This window comes from Conger conger, chromosome 5 (genome assembly GCF_963514075.1).
Source record: "Conger conger chromosome 5, fConCon1.1, whole genome shotgun sequence".
NCBI classification, from domain to species: domain Eukaryota; kingdom Metazoa; phylum Chordata; class Actinopteri; order Anguilliformes; family Congridae; genus Conger; species Conger conger.
The window spans coordinates 12,282,359-12,299,733 of record NC_083764.1 but is presented as its reverse complement, the minus strand read 5'-3'; the positions used below and the strand labels follow the sequence as shown (position 1 = coordinate 12,299,733).

The following is a 17,375-nucleotide window of genomic DNA, read 5'->3' as shown; positions in this document are numbered from 1 at the left end:
TCTGTGGACGAGCTCAGAGCAGAAAGGCAGACAAGCCGGATGGAGAAAAAGTGTAGGCTCCTGCAGTCTGACCCCTTGTCACCTTGTTCAAGCCTTCAGTCAGGCAGGGAGCGATAGCTAGGGACAGGCTTGTGGTGCTGTGGTCCTCAGTACATTTAGGCATTATGTGTGTGTGTGTGTGTGTGTGTGTGTGTGTGTGTGTGTGTGTGTGTCTTCCGAGCCACCGGAAAATAAACGCGTTGAGCTGTTCCCGAAACCACTCCAGGCTGCTCAGCGGGTGAAACCGTGGAGAGAGGCAGGGGGGGAGGGCAGGGGACGGGACCACCTGCTGGAATGTCACCGGGGAAGAGGACTGGCGGACCGTGGCGAGCGGGAGGAGAGGGGCCGCGGCGGTAACCTAAGCCGCCTGAGAAAGGGGAGCTCCTGTTCCTCCACAATAAACGCCGTCATCACCCCCCCTCCCCCCCCTACCTGCTGCAGAGCTACCCAACCCCTGCCAACCCCTGGAGCCGGCCAATCAGGAAGACCGACTTTACCACAGTCCGCAGAGGAGCCGTTAGCAAAAGCTGTCAACAGCAACAGCTTACTGGAGACACAGGAATATTCCAGAAGTTATGTGAAACAAGGACCACAATGGAAAAGAGCCATTTAGCTTTCAGGAGTTATCCTTGAAGTTTCATACTGTACTTCACGATGTTCCTGCTTGAACTTCCTCTAGTATTATTTTGATGATGATCAGATAAACTCAATCAATCAAAAACTCAAAAACCAGAAATGTTGCGATATGTTTCCTACACTGCTAAGGTAGGTTGCAGTCCATCATTTTGGTAAGTGCAAAAACACAAAAGCTTGCAAAAACACATCTTAAAAAACCAGATAAAGACACCATTACCAGGTATCCTACAAATCAATCTGGAGACCTAAAAAACCCAGAAAACAGCCAGCAGCATCACTGACAAAAAAAAACAACAAGAATATGTTCCCACACAGTTTCTTTGTAGTCAAATTAATCCTAACATTTCTATTCATCATATAATCCAAACCCACTGCGGAATCGTGTGATAAAAAAAAAAAACTCGGTCATGACGTGCAAAATGTTCTGAGACAGAAAACAAACGGAGAAGAAACAACCACACAGATAAGTCATACTTCCCAACATACGCAAACAACGGCTCTGCAACTGCAAATTAAGGACAGAAAAAAGAGACATATCTATAAAAGCAAAAAAACGAAAAGGCAGTACAAACGGCATACTGCCTGAGGTGTGTAAGACTGGAGAACGTACCGTGTGCTGCTACGCTGTGTAACGCCGTGTTCAGACTCCTCGACGGTGTGTAGTGAGCGTGTGTGTGTGTGTGTGTGTGTGTGTGTGTGTGTGTGTGTGTGTGTGTGTGTGTGTGTGTGTGTGTGTGTTAGAGATGCTGTAAGTCATCTGAGGAGTTTGGGTGGCTCTCTCTGGGGCTGTGAGCCGTGTCTACCTCCCCTCCTGGAGGGGCGTAACCAGATCCGAGGGGAACATTCCAGGATCCCGACGTGCCCAGGTGCCTCGGCAGGAGACCCGGGGAGGGCACAATCGCCCCGGTCACAGGCTTCTGGAGAAGGGGGGGGGGGTGTTTGTGCCGTGGGGGCGGTTCGGCTCAGGTGACACAAACGTGTCAGTGTGTGTGTGTGTGTGTGTGTGTGTGTACATGTCTGCATCTACACAGAAACACTGTGGCTGATGCGGTGTACGTCTCCGGCCTTGAAGAAGGCTTCATGGGCTTTCCCACAGCGACCTTAAGACGGAGAGCAGACAGCACGGTGGTCACGGGGGGGGACGGACGCTGTAACAGAGCAGTGAAGCTCACAGCCCTGCCACATACCCAGCAGCCCCCTGGGGAAACCACGAGCGGGACCCGGCCGTTAAACCCGAGGCCGTTTCGCGCTGGCGCCGTTTCCATGGCGCCGCGGTGCTGGTGACGCAGCTGGCAGGAAGCGTGCGGGGACCCGGAGCTTTACGGGCCGGCGCAAATAGAACGGGCGGTAAAAGTCACACGCAACGGCGCCGCACATGAATAAGAGAGGGGCTCGTAAAGGCCGCTGATAAAACTCTAATTCACGTTAACAAGCACGCTAATTGCTACCGTTCTCAGGACCCACGCACAGGACATTATCTCTGCATGTGTATGCGTATGCGTGCGTGCGAGTGTGAGTTTGTGTGTGCATGTGCGTGTGCGTGCGTGCAGGGGGAGGGAGTGCTATAGGTTCAGTGTGTGGCAGTGGTTCAATGACACGGTTCCTTCATGGCTGGTGTGTGTCTAATTTGTCTACATAAATGACACTGGATCAATCAGCTAATGAGCTGCACCATCCCTGCCTCATAGATCAGTCGTTTCCTAAATGTTTCAGTCGGCGGATATCAAAGTCTCAGGGACTGGCACACATTGTAAAGTCATGTTTGCTGTAACTGTAAGTGTTGGGTACCGGTGGCCAGGCTGCGAGGGACCAGCATTTGGGAACCATGGGACCAGAGCAGGACTGGGCTAATGAAATCATTAAGAGCAGAAGTTGTTGTGAAAAGCAGAGACGGATCATCTCCCTGACGGATGGCAGGCCTGGCGGAAGCCTCCGGAGCTCGGAGATGCGCACGCCTGAGTGCGTCACGCTCGCTAATTATCGGCTTGTCGGAGGAGACGGGATACGTTGCACGTGCGGGGCGGGAGGGGGGAGGGGGGCGTCTCAGTGCTGCGTCAGACGAGTCGGAGGTGCGAAAAGCAGCACGAGAGTGCCACATTTCACACCCGTGATTGGGTTTGTGAACTGAGGAGGGGGGGGGGAGGGGGAGATAGGCTGTTCGCACCCCTCACACGTCTGTGCAAACCTGCGGGCGCATGAGGCGGCACGTGACCATGGAAACGAGGCGGGGCGAGGTGGTTACGGGAGCGGGGCCACGGCTCTGAAGGTTCTGCTGAACCGCCGCCTTTGGGGAAAAACCGGTCTTGGCCTGAGCCCGCGTCTCACTGAAAGCTGCCAGGGAAAGCGGCCTGGACCGCCGGACTGACCGTCGAGTTGGCGGAGCGTTGTCCTGAGCTTCACCCTCCTCAGGGCGGGGCGGGGCGGGGCCTGCAGCAGGGACTGAGCTCCACAGGGGCCCCGTCCCCAGCGTGCAACAGCCCCAACCTAGCTACCTACAGGGGCGGCAAATTAGACCTTTTAACACAAACGGAGGAGGTTAACCCCCGATGTAGCTCATGTTTTTAACCCGGATATTGCCCGGCTACGTTCCTTGTCGGCTAGATAACGTTCAATTCTCAATCAAACGCAGCCGGGTTTTCACCTGAACACCGACTTATCACCACAAAAATATTCAAAGGGTCCCTGCTCACCGCCCTGACAGAAGCACTGGGGGAGTTGTCTTGGGAACAACAGCGTGCAATCGTGGAGTCCCGCTATCTCCAATAAAAACACAAGAAACTAACACAGCACTCGTATGAGGGCGTGGCGGAGTGGGGGGGGGGGGGGGCAGAGCAGCCCCATAACACCGTAACCACGTCACTCACAGAGCAGGGGCGGGACCAAAACGGGTCTGACTGCTCACATTCACCAAGCGCCGCGGCCTCCAAGACGATCCCCCAAAACCAAACCAAAAAAAACCCCCTGCCATTCCTTCAGAGTCGTTCTCAAACCTTTAAAAAGTCATTACTCTGCCCCTCCACTTCACATGGCAGCTGTAATTTTTCTTTAGGGAAAGACGAGCGACCCAAAGAAAAAAATTTTTTGGTGCTTTTTCGTTGGGATGTATCCCAGATGCAGTCAGTGACGTCCGGGGCCTGGCCCGCAGACTCTGAACGCTGAAACAAACACCGGCCCCACCCCACTGCTTCCTGTCCACGGAAGCGCCCTGTAACCTAGCCCCGCAAATACAGGAAATTGAAAGCAAAGGCTGGAGACCCCGTCGCTAATTCAGCCCCGGCAAAAGTCTGCTTTCTCGGTTCTCTCTCTCTCTCTCTCTCTCTCTCTCTCGATGCACACAACACCAGGAGTCTCCTTTGTGCTCCTGCGCTTTTATTCTGAAGGAGCTGCCGCTCAGAGAGAACTGGGCGGAAGGCTCTGGAATAACTCGGATGCTACTTCATTTGCTGCTCGAGTGAATTTAAGCGGTTGTCAAGACATTACTATGGCGATCAAAGCCATCGAGACACGTTCCTGAACCTACTAGTTCAGACAATTCAGAAACAATATCATACACCCTCAGGCTGTTACCACGTCAATAGAATGCCATCACTAAAAACTGAGCTTGAAATAAATTCAACTTCACCTCCTAAATTCAAAGCGAAATGTACACAAAGCAACCACAGAAGATTCAAAAAAATCCTTTGAAATGGTCGTTTTTTCCCCCCACCGCACACTGTTGCTCCTGTGCCACTGACAACAACAAGCTATCATTTTAAGCACGGAGTTATTTCAGCTGGTAGGCTTCGTCCAATTCTGCAAAGCCCCGTTCTGGCATTGCGGAGACATGAATAACTTCAGCAGGTCCCGTGTCTCAGTGCGCGGCTAGGCTGTCAGGAGGCTACCGTGCACACCGCCACCACGCTCTGCTCGCCTGAAGCGGAGAACAAACGAAGGCGTTTGTGTTCTCGGGTCAGTGGCTGGGCTCTTCACACAGCCGTCCGAGCCCATGCAGCCACCGGCATGCAGGGAAGGGGCCAGGGAGGCACATCTCTCAATTTCTCTCTCTCTAAATTTCAGTTTGGTTTATTGGCAGGACTACTATAGTCATAACTGTAGTCTAGTGGCTAAGGTACATGACTGGGACCCGGAAGGCTGGTTGCTCACGTCCCGGTGTAGCCGTGATAAGATCCACGCAGCTGTTCCACGTTTAGTCTAAACTTTGGAATTTCCAATATGCAACAAGCCTGACTTTCAAGTCTCTGTCTCTGTCTCTGTCTCTGTCTCTGTCTCTGTCTCTGTCTCTGTCTCTGTCTCTGTCTCTGTCTCTGTCTCTGTCTCTGTCTCTGTCTCTGTCTCTGTCTCTGTCTCTGTCTCTGTCTCTGTCTCTTATCAGTGATCTGGTGATCTGTGGGAGGGCGACGTCCGCGCACACACACACGCATGCACACACACACACACACATACCGTCACGAGCACGCACACACCCCCCCCCCCCACTCACACACCTGCACCACACCCCCCCCCCCGCTGCACTGAAGCCGCATATATAACATAAATCCAGCAACTCACAGACCTATGAGAAGGGGCCTCTGGAAGCCAGATTCAACACAGATGTGCTACATGTCCAACAGGGCCGAGAGCACGAAGGCATTATTACTGCAGCCGGGCTCTGAGCTCAAGGCCACAGTGCCCATTCCTGCAGTCAGGGACAGGGAAGGCAGTCAGTCAGCGACGGAGACACGCCCGCTAGCTTACTGCCGCGTCAGCGTCTGGAGAAATCACTCCCATTTCAGCTCTTTTTGAACGGTGACCGTGCCATGAACTGGAATGCGTGTAAAAAAAAAATCCCAATTTATGCACAAAAAACTGCTTGCGTTTCCGTGCCTTTGGAGAGTCAAATCTGGACCGTGGCGACAAATCCAATCAGACAGCCTGAAACTCTGTACATCTGAAGAGCTGTCAAAGTCCATTCAGAGTCTGAGCCCAACACAAGCGGCTCAACACACGCAGCACAGTCAGAAAGATGCTTGTGCCGATTTTAAATTACAACCGCCATCCTAAGTCTGCCTTAAGAGCCAAAGTTCAGAATGATGAATTTAATTTTAAAAAGGTTTTGTCTGCAATTTATTTTATATTGTCTGTCTGTCTGTCTGCGACCATGTTAAATGTGCTGCCACTGGTCTTGGCCCGAACAGGAAACTCTTGAAGAAGAGATTTGTAATCTCAATGAGGTTTTCATGGTTATATAAAATAAAATAAAATAAAATAAAATGGGACGGTACATTATTCTGGGGTTTATTAAATATCAGCAACGCAAGGCGTTCTCGATCTCTCAGCTGCCCGCTGCGCTGCCCTCCTCTGAGCAGAAAGGCGGAGGAATGCGGAGCTTTGAGGGCCCCCCGGCCGCGACTGGGCCCCCTTCCCTCCAGGAAGAGGGGGGGGAACGCAGAGCGGACCGTCTGGACGGCGGGCGGCTCCGGCGGGTTCTGTCGGAACGCGCATTCCCTCACTCCCACCCGGCTGCCGCGGGGAGAGCTGGAGGTGTTCCTGGAGACTGGCTCACACGCCGCCATTTTTGGGCCGGATGTGACCGTCTCCCCCGCCCCCGCCCGCGGCCCCGACCGTGTGGAGTGGGCAGGAAGCCTCGCACACAGAAATGGGAGCATATCCTTCTATTGTTACCGCAGCGAGGCATGCAAGGAGACTCGGCTCTCAACTCAGCAAACACCTCAAAAGTGCTACTCTGCTGAGCGCCAATACTAGTGTATGGCAGCCCTCCCATTAAAGGCATGGCCCCAATATTGGAGGAAAAGAGGGTGCAACATTTTTAAGTTCCTTTGTCTGCCCCTCACTTTTATTTTTCATTCTGTAGTCGCAATATTAACACACCCCCCATTTCTCAAACTGTAGCGTGACTATTTTTGTTTTTGACAAAGTACTGGTGAATACATTAAAAATAATTGATTATAACATCCAAACAGTATAAAACTTGGTCCTCTCACCAAGGTAACGAGTTCATGATACTGTTTATGGTGTGTGTGTAGTAGAAACTTAATTTGAGTACATATCATTGCCAATACCCCAGAAAGGCATTCTGCTGCAAATGAAAAGAGCGGAGTATGGAGTCCCGTATTTAGGCTGTGGAGTGAGGATGAGGACATGTGTTTTCGGTAATGAGGCGTATTGATAAGCACAGGCTTTTGAAGCCGGGCTTGTTTAGTCTGATTCTAAGTCAGTGCGGAGCTTTTTTATTTTCCTCTTGCGGTCTCCGTGACCTTTTGAGTATGAGAAATGTAAACCCACCGCCTGCTCTGTAATTCTGCTAAAGGAGCCAGAGACAGTCAAAGCGCCCGTGAAGTGTCAGTGTGTTACAATCTGGGGAATCTTTGGGAAAGCAAGCGTGCGTGCCTGTGAGAGTGTGTGTGTGTGTGTGTGTGGTGTGTGTGTGTGTGTATGTGTGCCTGAGCGTGTGTATGTGTGTGTGTGTGTGAGAGAGAGAGAGTGTGAGTATGGGTGGTTGTGTGCATGTGTGTGAGATTAAGAAGGTGGACAAAATGTTCAAACAGAATCGAAACAGATAAAACACAATGCAAAGATAGCGGCCAATGTCCAAACAGCGGGACAAAGAAACAACATTCCTCCAGAAAACGACACATTTACAGAATAAAACACAGTGAAAGCTAGTTAAAGCAGTGGGGTGAAGGCTGAACTGTGGAGGATAAGCAGGGTAGCTGGGCTGTGGGAACGAGCGCTTTAATAACAGTCCGCAGGACGGGACGGTGTGCGGACTGGAGCTCTCAGGGGAAGCGCAGAACAATACAAGCCCAGCTGCTGCACTGCTCAGAGTGGAAGGGCCAGGATTTCCTCTCCTCCTCCACCTGCACCGGCCCCATGGCAACCAGCGCCTGTTTGTACACCCAGCCCGCAAACTAGCGAGCAACACCGCCTGTTTGTACACCCAGCCGCCCGCAAACTAGCGAGCAACACCGCCTGTTCATACACCCGTAGACTAGCTAGCAAGCCCGCACCTTTACTGCACTGCCACTGGGTCAGAGTATGCTACTGCACCAGACAGCAACCAGAACTGACCCCACTGCTGCAAAACAACCAGAACTGACCCCACTGCTGCAAAACAACCAGAACTGACCCCACTGCTGAAAAAACTAAACAAAGAAAAAAAAAAAACCAGAATTGTCCCCACTACTGCATAAAAAACAGAATTGAGCCCACTAGTGCATAACAAATATAACTGAACACACTACCGCACAACAACCAGAGCAGACCACCCATTCCCATCATTGTGAGAACTGGTGCCTCAGCCTTTTTGCCTTGACTGCACAATCATTAACCAACAATAGCAGCAAGGCATGCGCACACACACACACACACAGACACACATAGACACACATAGACACACATAGACACACATAGACACACATAGACACACATACACTTCCTAATACCGGAGAGATGCCAAGGGGAACATTTAGATACACGTTACTGCTGTGGCAGTCAACGCTTGTAAACATGCACTCCCATATTACACACATGTAGGACAGTGTAGAGAGCAGCATCTCTGCAGGCAGACAGACAGACAGACAGGCATGACAGGACAGACTACAGACAGACTGAGGGCGGGTAACACAAAGCACACAAAGGCAATTTGCCCCCAGCACGAGGTGAAGTGAGTGAACAGCACAAACACTCGAGTGCCCTCATCCTGTCTGCCACTGCCCCCTCTCTGAATGACATGACAGAACTAACCCCCCCCCCTCCCCACCCCAAACCCGCGGCCGAAACAAGCAAACAGCCTTACCGACTGGTCCTTCCGCCCAACCACCGAGAACCACATACTGCCGCCCCGGGCTAGCGCAGCGACCCAGACCGCGGCGGTCGAGAAGACCGACTGCAACCGGCAAACCGCTGACCGGCAGGCCGTGGCAGGAAGAGATTACTCGGAGGAGGAGGTGGGGAAAAAAAACCCCCCCAAAAACTAAATTAAAAAGATGAAGGCCAGGGTCCACCGCGCAGACGGAGGGAGAGAGGAGGAGTGCGCTCGGCGCTAGGACGCTCCGTGTAAGGCCTCCATACGGTGTGGAGCGGGGGAGAGGGCAGGAAACGCCACATCCAGACCGTTACGTAAGAGGCCCGGCCACGTTAAAGCCCCGCTGCTGAAGTTTGGCTAAACTTTCCCAGCTCCTCGCAGATATGCAGGCTGCACGAGCCCAACCTGTCATTACACTCCCCTCTCTCTCTCTCTCTCTCTCTCTCTCTCCCTCTCCCTGCCTCCCTCTCCTTCCTCCTGCTTCCTTCTTACTCTCGTTCTCTCCTCCCTCCCGCTCTCCTCCCCCCCCTCTCCCGCTCCGCCCACGCCTTTTTACGCTGCCCTCTCCCTCCGAAAATAGAAGTTGTAAAAACAGGGGGAGACACGGCCCCCACCCTGGCTCAAAGCTGAGGATTTGGCTTCGAAAATGAACGGTTTGTGTAACACCCCCCCCCCCCCTCCTTCCTGCACGCCCACCCCCTCCCCGCCTCGTCTGCACCTCTGTTCGTCTGGCTTTCGGGGGGTCCCTGGCGTCTCTTGCACCCAAACACTTGGACGGGTTCAGACACGTACAGAACATGACTGGCTGCAGGTGGCCTACCGTGTGTGTCCCTTGGGCCTTTACCCGCCATCAGGAAGCAGGACCACTCGGGCTCCTGTCATATAAAGCCTTCCCAAAGAATCTGGGGCGTTGGGCCAAAAACTACAGACATTCTGACCTTGGTTTGACAGGGTAAGAGATATATACTTAAACCTAAAGAATAGTAACAGAGCTAAAGAAAAAAAGACAAACAGAGTGGCAGACACAGGAACACACACGCACCCACCCACCGACCGACACCTACACACACGCATACACACACCCTTAACCACATCCACCCACACACACCACATCTGAGCATTCACTCACACCCGTGTAATACGCCATTCCATTTAGCACACGACACACACGCACCATAATTCACCATAACCATCGATACTCCTCACACACACACACACAGACAGACACACAGACAGACACACAGACAGACACACACACAGACACACACACAGACACACACACACACACACACAGCAACAATTCAGCATTCCATTCACCCCCGGAGGCACTGAAACGCACACAGTCACAGAGAGCTCCGAAAACCAAGCAGCTCTTTCAACTCCGCACACACAACCCAGTGTCAGTGAAACACACACACTCGCACAGAGCAGCAAAAATAAGCAGCTCATTCAACTCTGTACACACAATAATCCAGTTTCAGTGAAACACACACACTCACAGAGAGCTGCAAAAATAAGCAGCTCATTTAACTCCAGTTTCAGTGGACTAGGAGGCCATTTTGCAGGGCAAACCTGACAGGTGAGGCACAAGACAGCCAGGAAACACCACAGATGTCAGTCTTACAATCTTCTGTTCCTCTTCGACATGGCCTTGCCCAGATTGGCGGGGGCGGGGGCAATCTTCGCTTTCTCCCCAAATTTGAATCCCCATTTGAATGCACATCGTTACGGCCAACAAACGGCTGTCAAGGCGTCAGAGTGACTTTCCGAAAGTCGCACCTCCGTGCAAGGAGTCCGGCTCCCGAGGAAAGAAGGAGGGGGGGCGGGGGGGGCGGCCACGCCCTGCTTCAGCCCGCACTCCCCCATCTTACGACTGGTCACGCCGTCACAGGGCGACTCCAGAGGCCGGGACGGAACGGAATGTAAATCAGCCCGCTCGGCTTCCCGCCCCGTCGCCGCGGGAGACGGCGGGGAGTCCGAGAGCGAGCTCACAGCGGCACCAAGCTCGGGAACACGCACATCCTCCGGTCCGCGCTGTCGTTCCACAATCTCCCGACAAGCGGGGCGACTAAGGTGCGCCGCGCGGCTGTTCACGGTTTCCCACGTTAGACCAAGCGCTGGAAGTACACAGGCAGCCGAGCAGGCTCACAGAACAGAATATGGAAGCGTTACGGGCGCCTCGGCTATTCCGGAACATTCCTCCATTCCCTTACAGCCTGCGCCTCGCGGTCACAGGCAGACCAGGGAACGGTTTGACGGTTTAACGGTTTGTAAAGCGGAGACGTAAAGTCGGAGTCGCTGGCCTTACCTTGGCGGCCACGATGCTGAGACCCATGCCGTTGTGCTTCTTCAGCGTGACCGTCACCACTTCCGGCTCCTTCCGCATCGGCTGTGGAGAGAGGGGGGCGAACGCCGTCAGGGGAAAGCTCTCTGCGACCGCCACAGCTGCACTGATCCAAACGTGGGGCTCCTTCCTCAGCACTCTGTGTTCCCCACCTCGCTCTCTCTCTCTCTCGCTCTCTCACTCTCTCTCCTCAATCTCACTTGCTCTTCCTCTCTCTCTCCCTTTTCTCCCTGTCACTCCCTTTCACGCTCTCTCTCTGACACTTTTTTTTTTTTCCCCTCTCTCACTCACTTCTCTCTCAAATTCCAATTTCTGTACTGGCAGGAAACGCATATGCAAATCGAGCCGAATCGGAGGGAAATCAATTAAAGCACATCCATATAGTAAATAATAATGAGTGAACATTCTCAATACAAAAACAACACTGCAACGATGTTAAGACCTAATAATACTAATAATAGTGCGCTCTGTGCGGATGGTGAGATGAATATTCGGGGGAGGGGAGGGGGGGAGCGTGAGGGGCGTAACGCGGGGGCGTCACTCGCCCGTCTCCGGGGGCGACCGCAGCGAACGGTCGATCCTGGGGAGACGCCGCCAATCGAAGCCACATGTTGCGGCTCCAGACCCACTCGGAGGGTCCGTTTAAAGAGGCCTCGCCCCGCGAGAGAGAGAGGGGAGAGGGGAGAGGGGAGAGGGGAGAGGGGGGATGAGAGAGAGGAGGCCCCCATTCCCACGGAGCAGACGCGTCGCCGCGGCTACCCTCCGCGAAAAACGGGAGCCGGGTGGCACCGAGTCACAGGAAAACAAATGTTCTTCATTTACCTAGCTACGCCGCTTAGAAGGTTCTGGAAAAAACGGGGGAGGGGAGGGGACAGAACATAGGGTGCTCAACAGGGCTGGGGTGCCAGCCCTCCCGGCAGGAAAACGGTCTTTCAAAGTTAATTAAAGGTTAAAGGGGGGGAGATTAAAACCCTGCCGGTCTTGGGTCGATTACAGTCGTCGATTATCACAGGCGAAATTACGAGCAAACCATTGTGCCCCGGGGAGGATGGCATCGCTCATCACCTAACCAGGACTGGAAACCAGTCCGTCTGAATGCCATTTGGATGACAAAGACGAACTGCGGGAACAAAGGGTAGACTCATCGAGCTGCGTCTCTCGATGTTGAGAGTTACGGGCGAGCGGCCCTGAGGCAGGTTATTAACGCTCCTGGTGTTCTCCCACCCCGCTCTGAGGGGATTCTCCAGACACGGGGACGGTCCTGCCTCTTAGCGGATTACGCAGTTTCCTTTGAAAGGGCTCTCCCTCAATAACAGCCCGTGTACGGGGGGGGGGAACGATGGAGGGGTGTGTTCGGGGGGGAAAAGCCCCGTCGTGGTGACGCCTGCGAGTTCTCACAGCCCACCCCCCTCCGCTGGATCAGAGGACTGCCTCTGGCTTGCCACACGCCGTTTTGAAACTAAACTCCTCTAACTGACGATTCCAGCCCGTTCTAGGTCGCCAATTAGCACCGCGGGATTTCGGAACGCGCCAGCACCCCCCCACCACTCCGGACCCCGCCCGCCAGACGGCGCTCAATCGGCCTGGGGCTCACGGGTTGCCTCGGCGACCATGGCGTAAACTGAGACCGACGCCCGATCCCCTGTTTGGGCAGGATTAACGGAAAAGGGGGGAAAGCACGGGGAGAGAGGGACAATTACACGGGAAGGGGAGCGATAGGGGGGGCGTTCTCTGTGATTAGGGGCAAGAGGGGTATCATTTACACACTGCACGGTGGCGTGATAGGTGTTGACTGAAAATGTGTGGGAGATTAAGATTTTTTTGGGGGGGGGGGGAGGAGGGTCTTACAGCTCAGGCAAAGGAGTAAATTACACACACATACTCGAGTCTCGGGGGGAAAACCCAGCTGACCGGCGTGCCTTCACCCTAACCGGCACGGCTACGCTAGCAGGCAGGAAGTGGACCTTACCAGATCCACGCTGTCTGCCGAGAAGTGATTGTCGCAGTCGGCTCCTTCGAAGTAGACGGTCCAGGTGCCGGGCGAGCGGGGGTGCGGGATCAGCCTGCAGAAGTCTGGGAGGAGGGGACAGGGGGACAGAGGGACAGAAGGACAGGAGGACAGTGAGACAGGGGCTCAGAGACCACTATTCTCTCCCTCTGTAATCTCCACACTGGGTCAAACCAGGACTGCAGTTCCAGGAGCACCCATGCTCTGTCACAAGCACACTGTGATGACATGAGCAAACAGACCCTGTGTGACTTTGACAATGTTCAGATTGTGTTGACTTTGGCCAAATTCCACCGCCAGCCCGCTAAACAAATTCAGGCCACACAAAACTTCAGAGAACATTCGTTACCCCTATATCCCTTTTATTTCACCTTAACCTAGGACTTTTGAATTTGTATTTATCAATACTGTAACGTCTTGGTATGGGTAGTTACATACTTGGGCCATCTATCTTGGGTACTAGACATATGTTCATAGTCCAACAACCTATATAACTACATGAAGTGTAGTAATAATAAAAGCGTCAGCTAAATGTAATGTAATTCCATATAAAACGCAAACACTGAGAACACTGTGAAAACGCTGTGGGAATGCTGTGAGAACGCTGTGGGAACGCTGTAGAACGCTGTGGGAAAGCTGTGAGAACGCAGTGGGAAAGCTGTAGGAACGCTGTCAGAACGCTGCGGGAACGCTGTGGGAACACGTCGGAGGTCAGGGGGGACGCACTTCTCTGGCAGCAGCGGGGTCCAGGAACTCCTGGAAGCCGTTTGGGAATGTTGCGCACCACGTCGCAGGAGTAGCCGACCTCGGGCAGCAGGAAGGGCAGCTGCAGGTCGGGGGTCCTCCTCCAGCTGCACCTCCCGCCCGTCGCTGCGCGCCAGCTCATCCGCCGTGTTCTCCGCCACCGCCACCACGTGCTCTATCAGCTCCTGAGAGAGGAGGGGAGAGAGGGAGAGGAGGGGGGGAGAGGAGGAGGGGGGAGGGAGAGAGAGGAGGGGGAGAGAGAGAGAGAGAGGGAGAGGAGGGGGGGGAGAGAGAGAGAGAGGGAGAAGGAGGGGGGGAGAGAGGATGAGGGGTGAGGGGAGAGAGAGGAGGGGGGGGGAGGGAGAGAGGAGGGGAGAGAGAGAGGAGGGGGGGAGGGAGAGGAGGGGAGGGAGAGAGAGAGGAAGGGGAGGAGAGAGAGAGAGAGAGAGAGGGAGAGAGAGAGAGGGGGAGGGAGAGAGAGGAGGGAGGGGGGGGGGAGAGAGGTGGAGAGAGGAGGGGGGAGAAAGAGGGGAGAAAGTTTGCGTGTGTAAGAGAGGGGGAAGAGTATGTGTGAAAGAGAGGGGGACGTAGGGAGAGAAAGAATGAGAGAAAAACAGGGGATGTGGTCAGACCGCAGCAGGGTGGAGATGGGGTCAGGCCCGTAGGAGGCGGAGGTGGTGACCGGGTCAGTTTGAGACGGCCATTATTTCTGCCCAGCATCAGCCAGACTCCTGTCAGCATTCTGCCCTCTGTGCTGAGTCTCAGAGCTGAAACACAGTCAGCTCTTCTGCCTCTGTGCTGGGACTCAGAGCTGAAACACAGTCAGCTCTTCTGCCTCTGTGCTGGGACTCAGAGCTGAAACACAGTCAGCTCTTCTGCCTCTGTGCTGGGACTCAGAGCTGAAACACAGTCAGCTCTTCTGCCTCTGTGCTGGGACTCAGAGCTGAAACACAGTCAGCTCTTCTGCCTCTGTGCTGGGACTCAGAGCTGAAACAGTCAGCCCTTCTCCCCTCTGTGCTGCAGCTCAGAGCTGAAATCTCTTCAGCGTTCTGCCCTGGCGCACTTTCGCGCTCATGATTTACGGGCGAGAAGAGGGCCGGGCCGACGTCTCCGCTGCAGAGAGGAGAGTGCTCTCATTCCTCACAGAGAGACGGGCGGTTCAGCGCGCGGTCAGTACGCCCTCCCCACGCACAGACAGCACGGTCTGAAGAACAGGGAAGAAACCTCGCTCGGGTCCAGAGCTCAGCTTCCGTTCGCGGTACAGGTCAGGTACACTCTGACTCTGTCCCTCCCTGGGGTCATGAGTGCACTTTTTAAACATAAACAAGTTTGAAACAAAAACGGAACAAAAAAAAAAAAAAAACAGAACAAAAAGTCCTGAAAAGGTGGAGTAGTGGAATGTTCTTTTTTATGATTCAAACAATACCTACTTCATATTGGAACTCTTTTGTACCTTTTCCAAAAGAATAAAAACAAAAAAACAAAACAGGAAGTGAAATCTGGATGAAAAGAGGGCAAAGGCTGATGGGAAGTGTAGTGAACTCACGGGGGGAATGTAAGGCTCGTCAGGGGCGCAGTGGTAGTTGGCCATCAGCGCGTGGAGCTGCAGGGAGTTGAGCTTGAAGCAAGTGTTGTTGATGTTCGGGACGTCCTGCATGGAGTACTTGTCCATGGTCAGCAGGGTTGTTGCCTGAGAGAGACCAATCAGAAAGCAGGACTGATGAGGCTCCAGACATACCCAGCTTCCCCATAAAACTTGGAGCCAGAAAACTACAGACATTCTGAACTTGCGGCCAGCTCCAGGCCCACTCACACATACAATGCAGCTCAGATGACAGTCAGCAGCCAGCTCCTCTCTCACACACGCGCTCTCTCACACACACACACACTCTCACACACACACACACACACTCTCACTCACACACACACACACACACACACACACACACACACCTGTACGATGCGGCTCAGGTGGCAGTCAGCGGCCAGCTCCAGGCCCTGTTTCTCGGCCCAGGCCTCGATGTGGCTGAGCTGCTGGCGCAAGATGGCTCCCCAGTAGTGAGAGCACAGGCCGGAGTCGGCCTCCGTCACCAGCTTGTTGAACAGCCACATGTTGATGAAGTGGAAGAGCTGGGAGAACAGCTGGATGGTGAGCGCCGCGTTCACCCGGCAACGGCGCAGCAGGGACATGGCACCGGTGAGCGTGTGCAGAACGTCCTCTGTGGGGGACGGAGACGGTTACTCAGAGGGACACAGTGTACAGAGTCAAACTCATAGGGACATGATCACTGTGTAGAGTCAAACTCAGAGGGACACAGTGTACAGAGTCGAACCCATAGGGACATGATCACTGTGTACAGTTAAGCTCAGAGGGACAAAATGGACAGAGTCAAATTCATAGGGACATGATCATTGTGTAGAGTCAAACTCAGAGGGACAAAAACCATATGGGATGATGCTTTTTGTTGTAGCCTCATTCCTCTACAATTCGTTTCAGCCAAATGGATGCATTATTGTTTTCTGTCAAACTACAGGGCGGCCTGTAGCGTTGTGGTTAAGGTAAAGGACTGGGACGCGCATGGTTGGTGGTTCTAATCCCGGTGTAGCCACAAAGCCGTTGGGCCCTTGAGCAAGGCCCTTAACCCTGCATTGCTCCAGCGGAGGATTGTCTCCTGCTTAGTCTCATCAACTGTACGTCGCTCTGGATAAGAGCGTCTGCCAAATGCCAATAATGTAATGTAATGTAATGTCAGCTGGGTCCACCATTAGACACACAGCTCTGAGCATATACTGCAACCTCCCACTAGGGGGCTAGAAATGCACATCAAGACATCAGACCATTTGTTTTCAGAGTTCAGGCTGTGAGACAGGGGATGAAGCCAGTTGGGGTCAGCACAGCGTCACAGGATCAGATCACCTATTTTGGGCCTCTGGGGGTTCTGCTCCTCCGGGTCGTCCAGGAAGGCGGGCATGTAGTTATTCAGGTCCGACTGCAGGCAGTGCACCAGGAACCTGCAGGGCACAGGGCAGGTGAGCGCCACGTGCACACTAGCACACTCCTACACTCCTGCACACACACACACACACACACACACACACACACACACACACACACACACACACACACACACACAATCTGTACGCGTGCATGAGCGTGTGTATTTCTGGGCGCTCAGTCTCAGCTCAGCTGATTATCCCAGTGGCTGGAGGGACGTGGGGTGGGGGGTGGGGTGTTTTAGGGGCCCCAGCGGCTGTGAAATCACTGTGTTTCTGTAGAGACGTTTCCAGCGTTTCCACCCACACACTCCTTCTCTCCTCACTACTTTCAGCCCTCATCCTCAGGAATAAAAGCCAATTCCAGAACATTCCACACATTCAGAAACAGCCCCCCGCCCTTCTCACAGCACACAATGGCTCCACAAACACCAACAACAGAAACTCTAAGGACAACCAAGTTTACATTATCTCCAATGTCTGTATGGCGTTCACACGCATGAATGATTTGCAAAATGGAAATTAGTCTACTCGTTACTGTTGAAACGCGGGGGAGGAGATAAGCTAATGTCTTGGGTGTGATCATTTTGATAACAAAACCCGATTCCAAGAAATATGTCTATGTTTACTGACACAGGCCTGTTCATTCAGTACCGTTTCAAAGTAAACGTGTTCTTAAAAGCAGAAGACAAAAGTTAAATCCTGTCTTGTTCTTTATGTCTCCTGAGTGAAGTCCTCTCTGTTACATGGAGTTGTAGTCGGGCAGTGTTGCCCAACCCTGTTCCTGGAGATCTAGCGTCCTGCAG

The 17,375-nt window shown here is 53.4% G+C and overlaps 1 protein-coding gene across 1 annotated transcript in view; it reads right to left on the bottom strand.

Annotated features, from left to right (window-relative positions):
* LOC133129352 (afadin-like) overlaps positions 1–17,375 on the bottom strand; it is a 116,172-nt gene that overhangs the window by 25,441 nt on the left and 73,356 nt on the right. Inside the window, 7 exon segments of the mRNA XM_061243369.1 lie at positions 10,788–10,868; positions 12,793–12,896; positions 13,558–13,669; positions 13,671–13,760; positions 15,122–15,265; positions 15,529–15,794; positions 16,493–16,587. Coding sequence (XP_061099353.1) covers positions 10,788–10,868; positions 12,793–12,896; positions 13,558–13,669; positions 13,671–13,760; positions 15,122–15,265; positions 15,529–15,794; positions 16,493–16,587 — 892 coding nt within the window.